This window comes from Aptenodytes patagonicus, chromosome 2 (assembly GCF_965638725.1).
Source record: "Aptenodytes patagonicus chromosome 2, bAptPat1.pri.cur, whole genome shotgun sequence".
Taxonomy (NCBI): domain Eukaryota; kingdom Metazoa; phylum Chordata; class Aves; order Sphenisciformes; family Spheniscidae; genus Aptenodytes; species Aptenodytes patagonicus.
The window spans coordinates 146,491,418-146,512,303 of record NC_134950.1 but is presented as its reverse complement, the minus strand read 5'-3'; the positions used below and the strand labels follow the sequence as shown (position 1 = coordinate 146,512,303).

The following is a 20,886-nucleotide window of genomic DNA, read 5'->3' as shown; positions in this document are numbered from 1 at the left end:
ATTCCTGTTTTCTGTCTTTTCCAACTCTCATCACAATGACCCTTGTCATTTTGTGAGTCTTTCATTTTATCACCAAAACCTCTGTTCTTAGTTATAAGCTACAAACTGTACACGAGTGATGTCCTAGTTTGTTTATTACAGGTTATTTTACACTTATACAGCCTTGTGTATGACCATGCAAAAATTAAAATTGCTAACATAAAAGCTCAAGAACCACGAATCTGTATCATTTCTACCCTCACAACCAACCCATTGAAATGCATATGGAATTTGCTATTGACTCCTTTTAGAGTTGTCTTCTGGTCCGCAGGGCTGCCATCCCGTGGCCTTGGAGAAATGGCAGTTCAGTTGCTTGTTCAAAACCCCCTGCAGAAGCCCCAGGCTGAGGTTTCATAGTGATCAGAATTGAGCAAGGTAGAGGAAGGAGCAAGTGAGATCAGAGTATGACCATGATAGGTGGTATGCTGATTTCAGATCAGGTATGTGGGTAAGAGGTGATGGTACCTCATCTAGCATTCATTTCCATCCTTGTGAAAGTAATGCAGATAGTCTTGAAGGGGAACGGGTTTCTTGGAGAGAAACGGCTTTCCTCAAAGGCAGGGGAGGGAACTTGACTGTGAGAAGGCAGAAGTGTTTCCTGAGGCATCAGAAACTGTTCTTTCCCATTTGTCTTTTCTTTTTGTGGAGTGGGGAACAGTTGGGAATGGAGAGCCTATTTACTGTTCTCTCTTCCCAAGCAATCCCAAAGGGCCTGTGGTTTGCAGAATGCTCTACTGCCGGGCGTTAGTCTTGTGTTTTCACTTAAATCTTTTCACATTTAATATTACCAAATAAAAACAGAGGTGAAGAGGAAAAGAGAAAGCAACAAAACAATGGCTGAGTTTACCCTGTAACAAATTCAGGGAGATTTTTTCCCCCCTTCTCTTTCATGATCTTCCTCCAAGGAGGAAGCAATTGATACAGTGTATGTGAGTGAATTAATTGACTTTCATGGAAATACTTGATGAGTACAGCATGTCTAAAAGTTTGGAATAAAACTGGTCCAAAGCTCTCCTCAAAAGTAGACGTTTATTCAGTTGAGCTGTGAAATGGTTTGGTTTTTTTCTTAGCACGTCATGTCAAATCACTTGACTCTTTGCATTAAAGCCAAATGAAAGCCCACATTAATAAATATATTTTGAGTTATAAAGATTACAGTGCTGTAAGATAACACGATAACTGAAATTTCTTTGCATATTTAAAAATAATGTCTGAAGTTAAATACCATTGATTTAGCCTAGCAAACTGGATATTTTCCCTATCTTTTTATTAAAAAATATATTATTTTGAAGTCATTTAATAGAATTTAATTTCTATTTTAAGGCTGTAATGAAAGCCGTTTCTGCTTCCTGCCCTTACTGAATTAGTTTTTGTGTACCATGAGTTCCATTTTAACCACAATTCAAAAAGGAATGTGCATGTTACTTATTACTTTCCTGCTATTCTTTCTTTTGTTTCTGTATTTTGCTCTTAGGTTTCCTCAGCACATTGTTAGACCCAACCCTGGCAAGAAGGTGATTGATATGGCTCTTTGTGCCCTGGCTAAATAGTTAAACGTACAGTGTATTGTGTCTGCACTTGGGGAAAAAATGAAATGCAATTAAATTCATTTCAACTTCAGTAACATGACATTTCTGTTTCTTTCATGTCAGCCTTTATTCTCTTCTATAATCAGATTTTGTAACCCTTTTTATAATGTCTCCTCACTTCAGCAGTCACTAAATAGGATGCTTGTGTTGCAAGTTAATTAGGAATTCTCATGTGCCCGGGTTGAATTTTCCCAAATCTTTGGTGTGGTTTCCACATCTTCGGAGAGCACATTTCACCGGCCGCTGAGCTGTGAGCCATGAGGTCTATATCCACTCTTGAATCCTCCATGTATGGCTTTGCAAAGGCTTGTTGTGTTCCCATTTGGAAACTGTAGTATTTCTTAAAATATTTCAGGCAATAGGAAGGGTCTGTATATTAGGAGAGATTTTTCAAAACTGCAGCGAAAACTCCTTGGAAACGATTGTTCACCCTTTGTATTGACAAAATCCATGAGGGTAACACTTACAGCCTTTCACAACAGGTGCCAGTAAGAATGCAGGAGACTGATGGGAGAGGAGATGAAAAGGGGAGGCAAAAGATCTCCATCATCCAGCTTTTTGTTCATAATTGTAAATTACAAAACTACACAATATCAATGCTTAGCTCTAGGGAAAGCATTTGTAGAGTCCAGTGAAGGGTTAAAAGAAACATGGGGGATGAGATAGGTTCCTATCTAAATTTACCTTAAAGACTATTATAAGTAGGTTTCAAAAGTAATCTTTAGGTTCAGTGAGAATTATTATTTCCTAATGAAAAACACATAAGCAACTCCCATTAAAAAAAAACTTGGAAGGAGAAAACCTATCATACTTGCAGATTTCCTTGGGTACTCAGGCATTATTGTTATAGTATTAATTTCTTCTTTGTTTTAGCTCCACTGTCCCATCCCCCAGCCTTATCTCCCCATCCCTATCCACCCTCTACTGTTGTTTCCTATAATTAGTGAAGATACACATCTGTCTCCAGGCTACCACCTAATCTCTAAGGCCATATGGGTAAATGGAGTATAATTATAATTTGGTAGAAATTGAGCTTTCTGCACATGGTTGTATTGCTCTTGTTCTTTTTAAAGCAGGCAGATTGAATCTATGATATAGTAGCGCTTGGAGGCTGGGGTTAGTCCTTGCAAAGTACATATTTTTTAGATAGAAATTTCATTGTGTTAAATTTGGGTGGGAATTACGCCAGTTTGGGAGGAATTCTGAGCCAATGTTACCACAATATGCAAGCACCCTACATATTGTGAAGAAATCACCTGTGGTTATATGCAAAATATTAACAGAGGTCATTTTTTGTCCCCCTCTTTTTCAGTTATTTTTATTTCAGTTGCTGCGAGGACTGTCTTACATCCACCAGCGTTACATTTTGCACAGGGACCTGAAACCACAGAATCTTCTGATCAGTGACACGGGGGAGTTAAAGCTGGCAGACTTTGGTAGGCAAGCAGTTAATTACAAGTCTCTTATAATGTTGTAGGAATGTCAGACAGATGGTTCCATTGATTTCTCTTCCCCCCACCCTATTCCTTAGACACACCTTCTTCATTGTAGATAATTGCACATTTTTCTCCTGAGTGAAGAAATTGATTATGGTCAACAAAATGCTTGATTAAAAGGGAGCAAGTGAAAAACAAATATATACTCCAGTTCTCACAAGGAAGATAATGCTGAAACTATTTAAATTTTATTTACCATGAGACCTCTGAATTAGAATTTAAAACCTTTAGAAAGAAAAGAAAAAAAATAGAGAGAGACCTGAGGAAATACAGACTATATGAAGAGCACAATCACTTCATGGAAGCAGCTCTAGGGTTGTGGAGATCTGGGTTAACTTTCATAAAATGGTCATTGAAAGAGACAGAAGGACACAAGAATAAATATCCCTTCTAAAGAATAAAGGAAACTAGGATAACCTGGACTGCTTTCAGTATCCATTACTCCCTTACGGGGAAGCCTTATGTGGGGTATAAAGTCAGGGGAAATTGTCCACTAAAATGTTAGCCTTTTTGCCTTTTTTCATTTTTTAAATTTTTTTTTTAAATACTTTCTAGTGGCTACACCAGGGCAAGTACTCTTTCCTCTGAAAACCATTGTGAATGCAGATGTGGAAAATGGCAATATTTTTCTTTAGTGGTTTTTACAAAATGTTGTAGGAATTTCTTTCTTTCCTGTAGGTCAACTTCTCAGCTACTGATTCCAGCAGAACTTCTGAAGTAAGCTGAAAATGTGACCTATCAGCTTTTTTAAAATGTCTTTTATTTTTATGACTGCTACCCACATCGGGCTTCACATTTCATGCAGCAGCAGTAATGAGGGAGCCTTATGTGCTAATTGGCAATTTCACTGTTAATGTAGTCATGTTTTTTTGTCTTTTAATTAGCGTTACTGCAATTAACAGCTCAGTGTGTATTTGCTATGCTGGAGAAGGGAACAGGACTTCAGGTGGACACAGTCCACAAGAACTTGATTGACCTTTGGATTGTAAGGCAATTAGAGAAATAGTATTAGAAACAATTATTACCTGGTTTTACATACCATTTTCTGTTGCTGTTTTTCAAAACTTGGAAGATGCCAGAAGCATTTTAAGGATATGCTTAAAAAAAGCATTCCTGCATGTTGCATATTACTATGAGATTTTTATCTCTTCAATACATGAAACAGGTGAATCATTAAGTGGTTTTGTAGTGAAATATGAGTTAGTCCTCTGTTGAAGGTGCTGTGCTGTTTGAGATGACTAGTTTTGTTGTATCATTTCTATGTATAAAACGCTATGAACTTACCTGACTTCCAAGTATCCCTGTATTCTAAGTCCTTCAAGAGATTGTGATGATGGTGCTCTAGCTTTGGTGGACACTGAAAACTCTGTAGATGATCTTACAAATGTTTCATACCGTGTGGGAGTTTTGCAGGGGTGGAGGTGGGTGGGTGTTGCTGAAGCTCTATGGCTTTTGTGGCTGGGGAAAGGGAGGCTGTAAACTTTTCAGCTGTGTTTTTTAAGAAAACAAAAAACCCCACCTTTCACCAGCACTGTTAAATGCCTTGCTGGAGGCGTGAACCTATCAATGAAATGTCCAGCTCAGATACAGGTTAACCTCTCTCTGGTTGTATTGCCTGATGTTCCCATAGAGCAGATGAAGGGGTGGGACATTTGTTTTCGCCCTGCTGTAGTAGGAAATGTAACCATCACTTCTGATGAAATTAGTGCCTCATTGTGGCACTAGGCTAAATATCCCAGTGATGACATCAAAGGCAGGATTTTCCCAGCTTTGTGTTGGCAGGAATTTAAGGCTGACTATTGTGTATTATTTTGGGAGACAGACTAGATTTGTATAAGTACAACCAAAAAGAAATACCCAGTAGTAGACATATGAATGTGTAATATTGTGGAGAAGATTTTTTTCTCTTGTAACTTTGTCCTGACCTAACAGAAACATCTGCGTAATCTACTCTCATACACTGAGAGAAGATTATATATCTCCATTTTTTTTTTAAAGCTAGATTTTCTTTCATGGCTCATGACCTCGTAAAATTGAAAACCAGATGGGTTAAATTTCTCTTCTGAGAACCAAGATGAAGAATTAGAAGTGATGAGGTTAAAGTCTGAAGGGTCATGACCTCTTTCACTGGAGGCATGAGAAATGAGAGCACACGCGTGTGCTCTCTGTGTGCACCCCTGTACATATTTTCTTATTTAAACATTATGTTATTATAGCTCATCTTCTACCTTCCCAGTACGAAAGATGCTTCTTAAACAAGACGTAAAATACAGTCCTGTTTCTCTTTATGTTTTTCTCCCACGAATGACTAATTCGCAATAATGCATTTGGAAAGGAAGTGGGTTTAGATTGCATATTTGATTAATTACATGAGGAGCAGTATGGAAATTAGAGAGGTGGGTGTTTTGCTTTCAAATGCACTCAAGGCAGGAGAGAACCTATCAAGAAATCAGTTTCTGTCAGAGATAGGGTTGACTTTGCTAGCATAATAAATATAAAATCCTAGAGCAAAAGCCTTTTAGTCTCTAAGGACAAGACCTTCAGATTTTGGTTTCATAAGTTTGCAAAAAATCAACAGCATGGCTGAAGTTTTTCATTTGGCGTCGGGCTTATTTAATCTCCTCAGTGTAGGATATCAAATACTTAAAAGCAGGCTCTAGTGGATCATAGTTCTTGAATAAACAAGGTAAAAGAAAGGCTATTCATGCCTGCCAGTGCATTGCACTGCGGCTGAAGTGGAATCTTTGAATAACCGTGGGCATGTGTTTTTCTACAGCAGGGCTCCCAGACATAGATACTGCACTGTGTGGGAGTGTCTTTTGTTCAGATGAACGGTGGTTTGCTTTTCTGTTCATTGTGCTATAGCTGCTAGGAAATGAGCATTTATGAGAAGACTCAGCAGTCAAATGAAAAGGGAGAACAGAACATAGAGGCTTTATCAAATTAAAAATGGATGAGCTATAAAAAATGGCTTTCTTGAGAAGATATAATAGGGGAGACTACACCTTGAATAATTGTTGCTATGAAAAATAGTCCTTGAACTCCATTCCTGCATTCTTTTTTTCAATCTAATTAAAATTCCAGAGGAAATTAAAGTGTATTAGGAATTCTCCTTATGAAATCAAGTGCAAGAATTATTTTTGATCCTGTGGTGTGAATTTGGCTGTCTACGGGTTTGTTTATTTTCCCCTGCACATGTCTGTCTTGAGTAGAAATGAAGTATTATAAACCTTTAATGAGTAACACCATAAGCAATCAGAAACTTAAATGAATAGAGCTTGTGCTTAATGCTAGTTACCACACAGACTGGGCTCCATAGCTGTTCCTTAGCCTTTGGTTAGTGATTTCTTCACTTTAACTTTTTTTTGCACTGTATACAGATACATTTATTTGGCCTTCGGATGTGTATTGACTTCAAAAAAGAAAATCTTTGAACCTTCGTTTAGGAAAGTCATTACACAGTTTTAAAAGCCAAGGTATGTTTCTAGAATAAATGCATTTATCTTAACTATAAACAGTGTCAAATGGCTGTATGGCAGTGGATAGGAGCATGAACTCAAAGATCAAGCAGTAAGAATATCTTTTTTTCAAGAGTTAGTTGCGATCAGGTGATTAGTAATCTAAGCAAAATAGTTATCTAAGCAAATACGTGATTTGTATTCATATTGAACGTATTATAACCAGTGCCATATGTCATTTCAGTGATCCATTATTTTCAAAATGTCACTTTGAACCTCTAAGAAATACGTACCAAAGACCATAGAAGCAAATATAGATGAAAACACCGGAGGAATAGACAAGCTCTGCTAGGCATATTGTCTTTGACTCTGCATGAGGGTGCTTGTGAGTGGCCACAGGCAGAAGGGTCTGGGGTGTTGGAAGGGTTTAGATGGTAGCAACAGAAGCTCTGTGAGGAGATTAAGGCATCAGGGAGGAAAATGTGTTGAGGTGAAGGAGGAGGTGGGCAACAACAAGGTGTTGAGGAGGCAAAGGTAAGATGCTGGAAGAGCATGAGGGAGAGAAGCAATAAGTGGTTGTGGAAAATGTAGGCCCAGTGCTAAGTGGGGCAGCTGATTTAATCACAGCAGACTCTGATAAGACTGAGGTGCTCCATGACTTCCTTATCTTGGTCTTCATGAATAAGATCTCACAGGCCTTTGTTCTCAGAGATGGGGTTCAGGGATGAAAGGGGTAAGTGGAAGAGAATTGAGTTAGGGATCTGATCTTCTGAGAAATCTTGACCCATGCAAGTTCATGGGTCCAGGCAGGAGGCCTCCTGAGGGTACTGGGAAAGCAGACTGATGTCATTGTCAGGCTGCTCTCTATCATCTTTGAAAGACTATGTAGATTGGGCGAGGTCCCCAATAATATTAATGTTGTACCCATTTTCAAGAAGGGCAAGAAGGAAGGTCTGGGGTACTGCAGGTTGGTCAGCCACCATCCCTGGGAAAATGATGGAGCGAGTCTGCTTGGAAGTCATTTCTGTACCTGTGAAGAAAGTGCCAGTTTTAATCAAGGTAAATCATGTTTGATCCATGGGATTTTCTTCTGTAATGAAATGACTCGCTCTGGAGTCTCCCAGTACCTAAGAGAGGGTTACCAAAGAGGATGGTGGTGCATAGCAGGAAGGTGCTCTTTACTGAGGTGCACGGTGGGAGAATGAGGTATAATGGTCATAAGTTGAAACAGAACTGGGTATAAGGATGGAAATGTTCACTATGAGAGTACTTCAGCATTGGAGCAGCCCAGAGAGGTGGTGAAATCTCCATTTGCTTCACTGACTGGACAAAGCCTTGATCAATCTGGCTGGTTGGACTAGGTGAATTCTCCTTCTTGTGTGGTTCTGTGACTCAGTGTATACCATGCTTTTTTTGTTTTGGTTTTTTTTTAGTGATTGGGTATTGGCATTTAGCTATTGTGTATACTGATATAAATAAAGATTGGCTAATCAGTTATGTTTGCATCCAGATTATCATACTTAATGAACTCCAGCACCAAGTCCCTAAATAGCTGATAACAATCAAGTAGGAGGTAGGTCCCACCTTCCATCCATGTGGGACTTTCCAGGAAGGATTTACTTTTTTGTGCCTTGTTTCTTATTCTCTGTCCCAAAACATCCACTAACAGCCTAATATTCTGACTCTTCCAGGGACAATATGGACCTTTAATCTGATGATAGTATGGTTACTCTTAAATATCTTTAGTTAGAATAATTTTGTGCTTTCTGGGTTGAAAAGTATGTGGTTATACTTGTTAGAAATTTTCAGATACAATGTTTATATAGCTTTTGAAGGTAGGTACACGGACATCACCTTTCAATGCATTGAGAAAATCCTCAGGGCACGGGTGTAGAGGATGAAATGTTTAAACTTGACTAGCATGTGAGGCAGTGGTAGCTCTTCTGAGGCTGTGAGAGAAATTTGCCAAATTACTAATAGGGCCCTTGTCCTGCTTTATCTGTGAGCTGATCAACCTGCTGCTGGGGATTGTATTTCAGGGGATTGCTTGTTTGTGAAACTTCCCTGCAGCCTCCTTTCCCATTTGTCTTTTCTGCTAGGCTTGCAATAGAAGTGAACTGCACAAAGTGGGTGGATAAGAAGTTTGAAGACCTGTTTGGTCTCTATTTTGGATTGTGCAGTTATTCTAAGTGCCAGGACCTCTGGTGTAGTCACATCTTTTAATTGGGATAACATTCTTTTTAGTATGTACACTGACCGTCTCACTATGCCATGGCTCCAACACACAGTGTATGACTATGACTATGCAGGTACCTGAGAGGCAGAAGTGCAAAATATGATTTCAAAGTATGAAACAGCACGTCTAGAAGGTATTGGTAGCTTGACTATAATTTGCAAGGATAGGAAAACTTGCTGATTGATATTATTATTATTATTGTTGTTGTTTTTGTTGTTGTTGTTGTTGTTACTTGAATAGACATTTCCCCTTCCCTCCTGTTTTCTGCCCTGATTTTTGTTAGGTTTGGTCCTTTAAAAAAATCTTCAAACTGCAGTAACACCACAACAAATTCTAGTGTCAACTGAGCAGCACATAGCCGCTCGCTCACCCTCCCCACCCCACCCCAGTGGGATGGGGGAGAGAATCGGGGGGGGGGAAAAAGTAAAACCCGTGGGTTGACATAAAGACAGTTTAATAGGACAGCAAAGGAAGAGAAAATAATAATAATGATAATGATAAAAGAATATACAAAACAAGTGATGCACAATGCAATTGCTCACCACCCTCTGACCAATGCCCAGCCTGTCCCCGAGCAGCGATCGCTGCCCCCGGCCAACTCCCCCCAGTTTATGTACTGAGCATGATGTCATATGGTATGGAATATCCCTTTGGCCAGTTGGGGTCAGCTGTCCTGGCTGTGCCCCCTCCCTGTGCACCTGGCAGAGCATGGGAAGCTGAGAAGTCCTTGACTTAGTATAAGCACTACTTACACCGATGTTTTAGTTGTTGCTATTATCAACATTATTCTCATACTAAATCCAAAACACAGCACTGTACCAGCTACTAGGAAGAAAATTATCTCTATCCCAGCCAAAATCAGGACAGTGAGAAAGAGCATCAGGCACTTAGTGCTGTAGTGCTTGTTCCTGCAGTCAGAGAGTTGCTCTTTCTCGTTTGTGGGAGTGGGGTTTGGAGAGAAAAACAGCATGAGAATCTTCATGGAAGTGTCTTTGCTTTACTCTCTGACTGACCCTGAATCTTTTTCTGTCAGCTTTTTGTTGTCTTTGGGGATCTCCTTGGGTGAGTAAGGAGCTGCAGGAGGTCTGCATTGTGGTGGAAGTCCTGCCTTAGGCTTTCACAGTTTTGTTAATATAAAGCCCTGTGATGTAGTAAAAGAAAAAATCAAGTAAATGTGACTGAACCATGCATTCTTCTAGATACATAGGATGATTAATAATAGATAACAGGAGCAAAGAGGCTTGAGGTTTGTAATAAAGAGAATTATACTCAACGGAGTTACAGTTTAAAACTGCAGCTGAGTATTAAAAAGGATGTTTCTATGAATTTCCATATAGATTTTTCTGTGGGGACCATGTTGGGGATATGTCACGAGGGACAAGACTATTGCTGTATAGTTTAGTGTTAAAATGATTAAAGCTATGTTGACAACTTGAAAAAAAATTAGTTCTTTTTTCACAGTAAGAATCCCATAAGGAATTTCTTTATAATGTACCATGTAAGATTCATATGAAAGGTTGGATAGCATAAAAGATTGCTTGCATGGATAACTGCTATGTTTTTCTGTGTAAATGCTCCACAGAGTATCAATTCTTGAAGATGCTGGTATAAGGAGTTGTCACGGTGCCTAAAGAGCTGGTACTTTATATTGTTGGTGAAGCTTGATGACATTGTTTGCAAAACTCCTCTGAGAGTGCCTCTAGTTATGCAGGCTGGCTACCTCCCATCTTCCTGGCTTCAAGTGAGCTTGAGGAACAGCGGGCTGTGGCGCTGCAGCCACCTGGCATTCAGGATGAGCTGTAGGAGCAGCCTGGGTCACTTCTGAGGCAGCTGACCCACAGCAGGCTCCTGCTGCCTCAACAGCAGGCCTTGTTGGGGCTGTAAAAATGGTGGAAGCTGTCTGGATTTTTGTTATCAGAGGCTGCTATGGATAGAGGGAACAGCTTACCCCAAATGTAGGTCCACAGATGCCTCTAACACCCTCTCTGAATTGAACAGAGAAAGAAAAAGGCATGTCTTGCCCATATTCCTGTGGCAGGTTGCTGTTAGCATGGGAGCAGCCTGTTCCCATCTGATAACAGCCTTTGAAATCTGTAGAATTTGTTCTTGTTACCCCCCAGGAAGGTCAGTAATGGATTTCTTTGAGGGCTCTATTTCTATTAAATATTCGGGACAACCAAGGGATCAGGCCCAGCCAGCACGGGTTCATGAAAGGCAGGTCCTGCTTGACCAACCTGATCTCCTTCTATGACCAGGTGACCCGCCTAGTGGATGAGGGAAAGGCTGTGGATGTGGTCTACCTGGACTTCAGTAAGGCCTTTGACACTGTCTCCCACAGCATTCTCCTAGAGAAGCTGGCAGCTCACGGCTTAGACAGGTGTACTCTGCGCTGGGTCAAAAACTGGCTGGATGGCCGGGCCCAGAGAGTTGTGGTGAATGGAGTTACATCCAGTTGGCGGCCGGTCACGAGCGGTGTTCCCCAGGGCTCAGTTTTGGGGCCGGTCTTGTTCAACATCTTTATCAATGATCTGGATGAGGGGATCGAGTGCACCCTCAGTAAGTTTGCAGACGACTCCAAGTTGGGCGGGAGTGTTGATCTGCTCGAGGGTAGGAAGGCTCTGCAGAGGGACCTGGACAGGCTGGATGGATGGGCCCAGGCCAACTGTATGAGGTTCAACAAGGCCAAGTGCCGGGTCCTGCACTTCAGCCACAACAACCCCATGCAGCGCTACAGGCTTGGGGAAGAGTGGCTGGAAAGCTACCTGGCGGAAAAGGACCTGGGGGTGTTGGTTGACAGCCGGCTGAACATGAGCCGGCAGTGTGCCCAGGTGGCCAAGAAGGCCAATGGCATCCTGGCCTGTATCAGAAATAGTGTGGCCAGCAGGAGTAGGGAAGTGATCGTGCCCCTGTACTCAGCACTGGTGAGGCCGCACCTCAAATCCTGTGTTCAGTTTTGGGCCCCTCACTACAAGAAGGACATTGAGGTGTTAGAGCGTGTCCAGAGAAGGGCAACGAGGCTGGTGAGGGGTCTGGAGAACAAGTCTGATGAGGAGCGGCTGAGGGAACTGGGGTTGTTTAGCCTGGAGAAGAGGAGGCTGAGGGGAGACCTTATCACGCTCTACAACTACCTGAAAGGAGGTTGTAGCGAGGTGGGTGTTGGTCTCTTCTCCCAAGTAACAAGCGATAGGACGAGAGGAAATGGCCTCAAGTTGCGCCAGGGGAGGTTTAGATTGGACGTGAGGAAAAATTTCTTTACTGAAAGAGTGGTGAAACATTGGAACAGGCTGCCCAGGGAAGTGGTGGAGTCCCCATCCCTGGAGGTTTTTAAAAGACGTGTAGATGAGGCGCTTAGGGACATGGTTTAGTGGGCATGGTGGTGTTGGGTCGACGGTTGGACTCGATGATCTCAGAGGTCTTTTCCAACCTTAATGATTCTATGATTCTATCAAGAAATGAAGATGAATTCAGTGACAATGTTGTGAGTAAGTTGAAAAAAAGGAAGTGGGAGCCTGGAAAGTGAAACCTGAACTGCTTGAACTTGAGTTAGCTTGCAGGTCTTTATAAAAGACAGTTATTTCTGTAATTAACTGTAAATACAGCATTTTCCGTTGAGAGCAGAAGCTGATAATGCTGTTCACAGTGGCATCTGGGCTGGAGGCCTGGAGCAGCAGAGCAGACTGTGTGCATTTGTCCTGGCATAACCTCGAACGCACACTACTGAGTCAGTGAAAAAAGCCCTTGCCGTCCCCATTGCTTTCTAGATCCAGGGAAAGGGAGGCCAAAGCTCAGGAGTGGAGCTGATAGGTAGCTAGGGGACCTTCAAATCTCTTCTCTTGGAGGAAGGATTAAAGTCATAGGCTGCAAATACTGTGGGTACTGTGGACCCAGAGACCTATGGCAGGTTGCTGTGTTAGTTATTTGCTTTCCCAGGATGACAGGCTTTCCCTCCACCCCCAGATGTTCCTTCTCAGTTTCTAACAGTATAACTGACTGCTGTCAGGGAGTAGCCAAAGCTGCCTCCTTCACCTCCCCTCCCAGGAGCAAGGGCTTCACATGCTGTGCTTGTGACCTTCTCTCATCTTGCCCAGAACAGATCTGTGGTGGAGAGGGAGAGGAGATGTGTAGGTGGCAGGAAATCTCAAGCGACAGCAGTGCAAAGGTGTGGATTTGATTTCTGGCATTTGGGCTGAAGAATTCCTTTGTGCATTGTTTTAGAGGTGAAGATGTAGAAGACTGTCATCTGGTGCTGTTGCAGATGCTTCTTGCTTCTCATCTTTATTTGGTTTGTCGTTCCCATTGTGGACCTCAGTCTAATTTGCTTCATAGATCTGGTGGTTTTATTGAGGTATCAGGTAATCTAAATAACAAATTGCCATCGTGAGAATCGATGCAGGAAAAATATCTTATGGACAGAATTTGGGTTTGATAGCCTATGGGGAAAAAATAGATTTGACACAGGTTTACTATCTGGAGACAGCACTTCACAAAAACTGTGACGTTCAGTTTTGTTCAACTAAGACTTTAACTTCTCTCTACTAATAGTAAATAAAAAGTTGAGCCACACACTGAATTTTTGGCTATGTCAGTCTTCACTGATTGCTTTTTAACAGTTGAAATTAAATTTTTTTAAATATACCAGCCTTTTCAGCTATTACTAAAGTAGATGCTGTAACTTAAGCCTTTCCCACTGGGAAGCACTGTGTAGGATTATCAGCTGAGAAGGAAAATTTTTTTAAATATTTTTTTTAAAAACTAATAAGGAGCTGGAGATTGGTGTCTCACTAGATGGGTCCCCTGTTAAACACATTTCAGATTACTTAGGGTTCAACCCAGTTTCCCATTGTTACAAGTTAGAGTTATATTGAGCCTTTAAATAGGAAGAAAGCGTCTTAATCATCCATTAAGGGCAATAAAGGAAGTTGGTTATGACACCATTAAAACAGCTGTGATGAAAAAAAAAATCTGTTTCAGTGTTTTGTTCTTAAGAACATGGGATTTAGATGTCATCTGTACTGCAGCTAGCTCAATGCTGACTGTGATCTTGCATTATTACCACAATCATGATTTTTTTCGTTGTCTTGTATTCCCCACCTAAGTGTCAGCCAGGCTGTTATGTGATAATTGCACAAAAACCATGGAGAACTGTGATCTGCTGTGATCCATCCATCCAAATGAATCTGTAAATGTATTTAAAATCTGGGCAGTAATGACAAGGAGTTTTTAATTGGGGGAAAAAAAAAAAGAGAGGAGTTTTTAATTGGAAAAAAAAGAGCCTTATTCAGTCACGTGACCATGTTCTCCTATCAGTTTTATAGGAGAACATTTTCTCTTCCTACACATCTTGCTTCTTTTATAGCCTTAGCCTTTTGCCTACTGTGGCTACAAGCCCCTGTATTTAAAATATTGAACTTTCTTTAAAACTTTCTTGTTCTGAAGCTTCTTTGCTTGTTTCTGATACAGCAGTTACAGGGGAAAACGACGACTATGGTCATGGTAAAGTTTTCGAATATAGCCATCCTGGTTGATCCCATAGTACTCTTCATCTTTGCTTTTTTGGTTTGATCGAGGTTTTGTTTAATGTTTTCTTATTTAAGAGAACATGCTGTATTATATAGTAAGAAAATTATGCTAAATTTTAAAATAATTTTAATTTCATTAATGTGTTAATAGTTATGCAGATTTATTTTACACAGGAAATAATCAGCTATGTAGAAATTAAAGGATAACTGGAAAATGGTGTGGATTAAAGAAGAAAGAATTCATAATAAGTCAGAACAAAAATATTGATATGCAAAGAAAAAGATTGTGAACAGAGACTGGCAGTTCGTTAAGAGAAATGTGCCATTTAACACGATATGAAATAATTCCATAATTGAGATAGCATTTTAAAGAGGTGATGGCTCTGTAATTTATAACATCATTTGTTTTGCCGCAGACAGTTTAAAAGCTTACCTTACTGCAATAGTCACTTTTTACCTAGGTAATTTTGAATTATCTATGCAGGGTTTTTTCATTCCTTCTGAAGGACACAGTGCTGGATATATTAATATATTTATAGATGCACAATTCGTACTGATGTAAATTAAAATCACGCTTGCAGGTCTACCTGCATTAAGATGAGAATTTCCCCTGCAGCAATTGGCCTTCATGATAGCCAGAAGAGGTCAGGCAGTGCTTGTCTTAGCAATACTTAACACTTCTCCAGTGATTTACATTTCCAAAGAGCTGTACAAATGTGAACTCCACATAGCCACCCTTATATACCATACAAATAATCAAACTATAAGACCAAAAGGTCAAGCAAAATGTTGAAAGACACAAAGGTACCAATATTAAAAGTGGGAGATCAGGAATCAGCAGCTTTTTATCTGGATGATGTGGGAACATTAACAACCGCTTTGCGTGGGGAGGAAATGCTGCTGCATGATTTTTGTGTTACGTGGTAGGGAGAATGGCTGGTTAGATCTTCACCTTGGTAAAGGTGCCCAAGCTCTCCTCCAAGGTCAGTTCAGCTTTTCCCTCCTTTGGCTTTTATGGCTTATAATATGTCAGATATTATAGCAATTTTTTTCTGTGGTCATTGGAAATAAGGGAGAAGGAGACTTTCAGATGTCATCTCTTATTTCCATCCACAGCCATGAACATACTCATAGCCTTCTTACTGCAGCAATTTTTAAGTCACTTGGACATCAAGTTTTTCAGTTATATTTGCTCTTGTGGCTATATTTGCTTTTAAGGATATTTCATTGCAATGGTTATTAAGTTAGATATTAACTGCAGTGGGCTGATTTGATTGTAAAAGCAGATACCGAGTATGAGGCACTAGAAGGGAAAAACTTCTTATGTCGATACTGTCATCACTGATGTTAAGTTATGGACTCATAAGCAGGCTGGAAATTTGATTCAGCTTTGAACTGTCTGTAGACCTTAGGAAAAAACTAAATAAATTAAAAAAAAAAAAAAAAAGGAATAAGAAAAAAGGCAGTGGCTCACTGAAATGTACTTTATAAACACAAATGCCTAATGTTAGCTTCTTGAAACTTTGGCAATTCTTTGCCCATTCTATCTTACAGTGCTCAGGTTTACCACCAGCTTTGCTACGCAGGTTGCAGGATGTGATGCTAAATGAGATGTGCTCACCTGTACTTACAATTTGCTCATACATGCAAACTTGAAATAACAAATGGTTTAAATAAAACATGAGATGTTTCAAAGGCACTAATAATATGACAATAGTATTTTGTCTGTGATCAAAATACTATCAGGGATTCTTTGCTTGCAATCTACAAGTAGTTTTTATCAAGCATTGCATGGACAAGTATATCCATAGTCCTTAAGTTAAATGAAAGAATAGATAAAAGAATGGCTTGGTTTTAGTACTAACAAATTTTCACTTGTTTTATTCAGTTACGATACAAGGTTCTGCAATTCTACTGACTTAGTAGGCTTACATCTGTACATAATAGACTAGATTTGGTCGTATAGCTCCAATTTTGCTGTCCTGGCAGTGGCATTTCAGTGTTTCACTATCACTGTAGAGAAAGATGCCACCTGAGGAACAATTGCTTTTTAACTACATATTTCCAGAATCATACTGTAAAGGCACAGCCTTAATGCTCTTCTAATGTACCTTTTTTTTAAAATGAAATTGTCTGTTTTCATTTCTTCTTCTGTGACAAAATTGTATTAAGAACTGATTAGGTGGCTCTGCAGGAATACAGATGCCTGATTACCAACGCAAAGTCAAATAATTATTTAGACCTAAGCATATTGGAATGTCTCTCACATAAAACTTTTCCTCTAAGACTTGTGATTCAGCTAATTTAAGATGACATATACATTAAATGAGTTTTGAGGAGCGATTCAATTGAACAAGTGAATCTGAGACTCCAGAGATTCCTGTCGTAAGATGTTGCTTTATAATATTGCTTTACAGAAGCAACAGTACTTACACAGGTTTTCTTAATGGTTTCACACTTGAAAGTAAAGTGAAAGTAATTTTAAAATCTAGTGAAAACTTTAAGTGTCCTATAGTTATTTTGTTCTTTGATGTATTTCAGAAAGCTTTGAAATAACTGAGAGAATTTTTTTTTTCAGTTTGGTTAGTTTTGCACCAATGCCTGTACTGTACTCTACTGATGTTTTCAGATCATTTTTCTCTGATTTAAGCCAGAGCAGGCAGATGTGTTTTTAGATGCTGTGGGTGTTACCTAGTATGTGAATGTATGTACTAATGTGATAGCACATGCAAAACGTACCGGAGTTCTTCAGCAGAACAGCCATGACAGTGTTTTACCTGCTAGGGAAGTACGTAAGCTGCAGAGTATAACATATTGTAGCAATGACAAAAATCAGCTGAGTATTTGTCTTATCTATAAATAGTCTGTCTTGGGTACTGGAAGCAGCCTGGATTAAACTCCATGATCACTAGAGAACTGTTTGTGCCAGGCAGGGCAGCCATGGTTCAAAAGACGAGGCTGGATAATGGAACAAAGGCAGCTGCGTCCTGCAGCGTAGAAATGTATGCTCAGGTGACACCTTAGCTCGAAAAGCAGGCACATCAAACTTAATTGCATTGGCTGTGCAGTACAGGGGCCAGGAGTCAGTGGCTGGTAGTTGCAGAATTGTGCCGTTTATACATAAGCCAGACCTTGTACTGTAAGAGTTGATGGTTTCAATACCCATGTGGTGACAGTTTTTCAAGTTCACAAATTCCACTCCTGCAGGGTAATGTCAAGTGGCAGTGTTGTTTGTTTATAAATAAAATAGTTGTTAGATCTGCTTTTTAAAAATACTGTTTGTTTGTAGATGTTAATGTTGTTCAAATACTTGCTTCTCCATGTAGCCCTCTTCTTGTTAAATGAACTATCCTAGACCAGTTCCTGGGATCTGATCTGTTTGTAAATAAATTTGCAAGTATTTGATTAGGCTTTTAGTAGCTGACCATGACTTGAAGTATTCTCTTCATCAAAGTTCTTCAGATATTTTACCTCTAGACGGGAAATGACAGATCAGCAAAATTGTAGTATCCCACTGGAATAAATCACTCCATAGAGTAACATCCCAGTGGTCATGCACCTATCGTTGCCTTTCATCAGTGTTCCAGTGCTCCACAGATTAACTGCACTGAGTTGTGGACCCCATTAATAGATGGAGAGAGTGGTATGTGTTCGCTGTGGCATCACCTTGTCAGTGCCAGTGTCGTATGGTCAGTTAAGAAACAAAATTACCTGAGTGTAAACAACTGGGATTAGATGTTTGAATATAAAACTCTCAGTCTGTTTGGATGACTGTGAATCACTACAGTAGCACCAAATTGTGCTTACTTAACAGTTCTTCAGCTGTCAGATTTAATACAATGTTAAACTAGAAGGATTTAAATGGTACTGCTGCCCTGTATGTGGTGGGCTTGAATCTGGTATGTGTTCGGTCCTCTTAGCACCTGAACGAAGGGGGAGGCAGTTTGTCTACACGATGATTTTCTAAAAAAGGTAAGTCTTGCACAGCACAGAGCAAGCATATTTATTTCTTTACCGGTATGTCGTATTTAGCCTGTCTCATGCAATATGTCAAGTACCTACTGCGCTTCTATCAAGTGATAAGTTATCAAGGTACCAGTTGATAAGGGTTGGTTCATTTTTACTTGAACCCCAGATGGAGTCATCCAAAAATGGCTCTTCCAGTCCTGCTTTTAGTTGTACAGATAGGGATCATGGTAAATCGTTAACTTCATACACAGTAGCCTGCCGTAAGTTGTTAACTTCTGTGGTCAGTGCTTGATGGACTATTATACTTCAGCAAATTGGACATCCATAGCTCTCAGTTTGTCTCCATACAAGACTTTTCCCCTGGATCACTTTATTTTTTCTCTTCTGAATGCCTTCGATTTGTTAGGGGAAAATCCTAGTGGCAGTGAAACATTTATACCTCAGAACTGTAGGAAAGTGGTCTGTTACCTTTCTTGTCCTCAGCAAGTTCATTGCTCATGTCTTAAAAGTCCACATATAATTTTTTTAATTATTATTATTCTCTTCTAAACTCAAATCATTGTCCAGTATTGGGCTCATTCATTCATAGCTGCTTCCCAGTTTACTCTCTTTATCTCAGGGAATATTAAAATATCCTGAGACACATTACCTCTCATTTTCAGTGAAGAATTATTTTCTGCCTCTTTGTCCTTTCTAGAACTCCCTTCCTGCGCTCTGAAGATCTTCCCAATTTAAAACCATCTGTTCAGTCATTGTTAACTCTTTGCTTCAAACCTAATAACTTCACTGTGGAATGAGTAATTCTGACATTTTCACTTACAGCCTTATTAGCAAAGTGGTGTGTTCATGCTGGGACGTTGTTAGGAGTAGAGGGCATCATCTTCATACAGATTTTTTGTGAGACAACAAACTGAGGATCATTAAGTAAAAATCCAGAATCTGGAAAGCAAGATTTAAATCAGCCAACTGTTAAGGTATTGTGGGCACGTATACCATATCCATAATGAATCCAGGTCTTTTCAGTAATGCAGAAGTTATCTTTGATGTGAAATTGCTTGCTGTCCTTGAGTTCTGTTAGCTTTCGTGTCTGTTTGAAAGTTTACAGTGTTGGTGCAGATTGTTTCTTTTTTTTTTTTCCTGCCCACACTGTTATTTTTCTGCTTCCAGACTAGCAGAGGCAGTTTGAACATATTCATGCTGACCCAGAAGGCCATGGGAATACGTATATTTTCCTGGTGTCGAAAATGGAATGTATAATTCTTTTGCACTTCCATACCACTTTTTGATTGGAACCAAATTTTTAGTGTGTTTCTTTCTGCTAATAGACAATGAATGAATTTGGCAGTCACGGTACATGTTCAGCATCAGTGGGCTTTTTCAAAATGTGTCAGAATTTTTTTATAAGGATTTTAAAGCAGGGAAATAAACAGCTTTATAGCTAGGATGGCTTTCAGTCAAATTAATCAAAGGGATCTTTTAATATACAACCAACAGCTGAGCTCTTTCTCGTATCCCACTTTTCCACTGCCTGTGATCCTTTGGGTGGCTCAGGAGACAGAGGAAAGAGATGATGCTGGAGTTGTTGAAAAAAGAAAAACACTTTTCACGAGGGCTAGAGTTATTCTTTCTGGTGGCAGAAAAAGTATTTCTGCGTCTCCCCTTTCTGTAACTTGTGTTTGTTAAATTGACAGTTGAGTCCCATTCACAGACCAGAATAATTATCATCTGCGTTACTGTAAGTGATTGAAGACATACATGAGATAAGATTTGCAGGGAAAAATAATCTTTTATTAGAATAACTGATAGAGCTGGAAAAACCATACAGGCTGAGAGGCACACATGCCTTTTGCCTTACTTATTGCTCTCTGTCTCTTGAAGACTGTCTCCTGCACTCCAGTTTGGAAGACCAGTCATTGCTCAAGTGCATTTTGGGAATACTGATTTGGGAACCTAATTGGGCTCTCCCTGATAGTGGGTAACTTTTATAAATGAACAGCACTACCATAATCTAGTGGCTGTATTAGGACTTGGACATAGGATATTGTAAGTAATTTATCTTATTTGAAAGGAACTTAATTCGGATGCTCTGGTAAAGCTGCATCTTGGAGACAGATGCATTCAGGTAAACAGCAGAGGGACCTAAAGGCTGCAGGACGCTTTTGATTGCCGAGAACTGACTTCTGGGTTAGAGAGCTGATTGCTTCATTGAAGCAATGTCAGTGCTCCCACCCATTTTACTTCTGTTTTGTTGTCATTCAGGTATTCACTGAATAAATATGCTTCTGTTGGAAAACAAGTCGCTGAGTAAATAGGTTAAGTGAAGTTGACAGTTCATGATCTACAATAGAATACATTAACAATATTTTAATATTGTTACTGAATCATAGTTATGGTTTTATAAGCCATTTACCACAAACTCTAGGTAATTGTTAAAATAAACAAAACAGGAGGCTAAAAAAGGAAGCATGAAAAGAATCTGAATCAAGGAAAAACAGCAACAAAAACCCCTTTTTTTGCAGTATGCCTTGCTATAGACCTTTTTGATATATCTAAATCAAAACAGTAAACAGCTCAACACAT

The 20,886-nt window shown here is 39.8% G+C and overlaps 1 protein-coding gene across 4 annotated transcripts in view; it reads left to right on the top strand.

Moving 5' to 3' along the window:
• Positions 1 to 20,886, top strand: part of CDK14 (cyclin dependent kinase 14) — a 329,864-nt gene that overhangs the window by 165,281 nt on the left and 143,697 nt on the right. For all 4 annotated transcript variants that reach the window (XM_076331548.1, XM_076331551.1, XM_076331550.1 and 1 more), the window contains one exon: positions 2,941 to 3,064. In XM_076331548.1, the coding sequence (XP_076187663.1) occupies positions 2,941 to 3,064 (124 nt within the window). The remainder of the gene's footprint in view (positions 1 to 2,940; positions 3,065 to 20,886) is intronic.